The sequence below is a fragment of the Nematolebias whitei genome, chromosome 13 (assembly GCF_014905685.2).
Source record: "Nematolebias whitei isolate Nwh7 chromosome 13, NemWhi1, whole genome shotgun sequence".
Lineage (NCBI taxonomy): Eukaryota > Metazoa > Chordata > Actinopteri > Cyprinodontiformes > Rivulidae > Nematolebias > Nematolebias whitei.
The window spans coordinates 40,315,737-40,317,760 of record NC_056510.1 but is presented as its reverse complement, the minus strand read 5'-3'; the positions used below and the strand labels follow the sequence as shown (position 1 = coordinate 40,317,760).

The following is a 2,024-nucleotide window of genomic DNA, read 5'->3' as shown; positions in this document are numbered from 1 at the left end:
GACTCATCTTTGTTTGTGACGCATCCCACCACCACTGTTTCATCTGCAAATATTACAATATGACAGCCTGGATGGGTAGGTGCACAATCATACGGGAGCAGAATGAATAGGAGAGGGCTCAGCACACAGCCCTGAGGAGAGCCAGTGCTGAGGATTATGGTGGAGGAGGAGAAGTTGTGGATCCTCACAGACTGCGGTCTGTTTGTTAAGAAGTCCAGGACCCACTTGCAAATGGCTTAGTCCTAGTGTGCGTAGTTTGTCCATCAGGGTTTGGGGGATCATGGTGTTGAAGGCAGACATGAAGTCCACAAAGATCATACGGACATAGGAGTCCTTCTGTTCCAGGTAGGTGAGAGCAGTGTGGACCACAGAGGAGATGGCATCTTCTGTTGATCAATTCTTACAGTATGCGTACTGGTGAGGATCCTCGTTGATGTTGATGGTTGTTTTGATGTGGGTCGTGACCAGTCTTTCGAAGCATTTAGCGACTATCGGGGTGAGGGCTACTGGGCGATAGTCATTCAGACCAGTCACTTTGGAGCTATGCATTTGCTCTGCATTACAGTTTTGTTTTTATTGATCTTACAATTTTAATTTTGTTTATTATTTTATGTCTTTATATGTTCTTGATTTTATATGCACAACACTTTGTTGTAGCTGTGGTTGTTTTAAAGGGCTTTATAAATTAAATAGTAGTGATATCTCTAGTCTGATATTATCTAATTAACACTACAGATGTTGACAGTCAGGTGAAAAAAACCCCGAAAAAACCACGAGACAAGATTCACAAGAAGAATGTTGTGGGACTCACAGGAGGAGCAACAGTAGTGTTCTGCAGGGATGGAAGGATACAATAAATAGGCTGTACTACAGAGAGTTGTCTGTCTGATGATGGAGGGAGCAGAGCTCTGTTTTCCACAACTTCTCAACAGCTCATGTAGGAAGCCGATGCTTCACTGGTCTGAAGCTGTGCTCCTGAACACTGCGCTTTCCTTCATCTCTCTGATCACTGTTATTCTCAACCTGCTCGTCATCATTTCAGTCTCACATTTCAGGCAGAGAATACTTTTATTTACAGTCTAAATATTGAAAGTGTTATATTTTTATCTAGTCTAATTATTACATTTATTTCCTTCATGATTTTTATAGAATTTTACTAACGAACGTTTTTGTTTTTTTTCTTTTTCTATTTTAGGCAGCTTCAGAAACCCACTAACATCCTCCTCCTATCTCTGGCTGTCTCAGATTTTCTTGTTGGCTTCTTGTTAATACCACTTGAAATTTTTAGAAGCACAGCATGTTGGTTATTAGGAGATAGTTTATGTACCTTTTGTTCTTATATTGCCTGTGTTGTTCTCAGTGCTTCAATTGGAAATGTTGTTCTTATTTCAATTGACCGGTATGTGGCAATTTGTAAACCTCTGCATTATCCCATCAGAATCACTGTGGCAAGAGTAAAATTTTGTGTTTGTCTGTGTTGGCTACTGTCTGTTGTCTACATAATTTTATTTTTGAGAAATGAGTTTATTCAATCAGGCAAAAGTAATTCCTGCATTGGTGAATGTGAACTTTCAATTACCTTTACTACAGGAACTGTTGATCTGTTTATAAGCTTCTTATTTCCAGTTGCAATTATCATTGTTCTTTATATGAGAGTATTTATGGTGGCTGTGGCTCAGGCTCGTGCCATGAACGCTTCTGTTACAGCTGTCACACTTCAGCATTCAGTGAACCTAAAACCTAAAAAGTCTGAGTTGAAAGCAGCCAGGACGCTTGGTGTTCTTGTCATTGTATTTCTAATATGTTGGTGTCCATATTACAGTTATTCTGTCATCAGTGGCGATTTACCCAGTACATCGTATGCATCCTTTTTATTCTTTCTTTTTTACTTCAACTCTTGTCTTAACCCTGTGATCTATGCTCTGTTTTACCCCTGGTTCAGAAAAGCTGTTAAACTCATTGCCACCTTACAGATACTGCACCCTGCAGGCCAACATTTTGTAGAGATACAGCGGACAAACTGA

General features: G+C 39.9%; 1 protein-coding gene across 1 annotated transcript; it reads left to right on the top strand.

Moving 5' to 3' along the window:
• Positions 1-891: 891 nt before the first annotated feature.
• LOC119419401 (trace amine-associated receptor 13c-like) lies at positions 892-2,024 on the top strand. The gene is made up of 2 exons (XM_037686709.1): positions 892-1,055; positions 1,196-2,024. Exons 1-2 carry the CDS (start codon positions 892-894, stop codon positions 2,022-2,024), a joined length of 993 nt encoding a protein of 330 aa, XP_037542637.1.

Bases quoted from the DNA above. Each gene is read 5' to 3' on its own strand.
- LOC119419401 (XM_037686709.1), top strand. From the start codon at position 892: ATGGAGGGAGCAGAGCTCTGTTTTCCACAACTTCTCAACAGCTCATGT. The intron at 1,056-1,195 runs GCAGAGAATACT...TTTCTATTTTAG, and splicing joins ATTTCAGTCTCACATTTCAG to GCAGCTTCAGAAACCCACTA.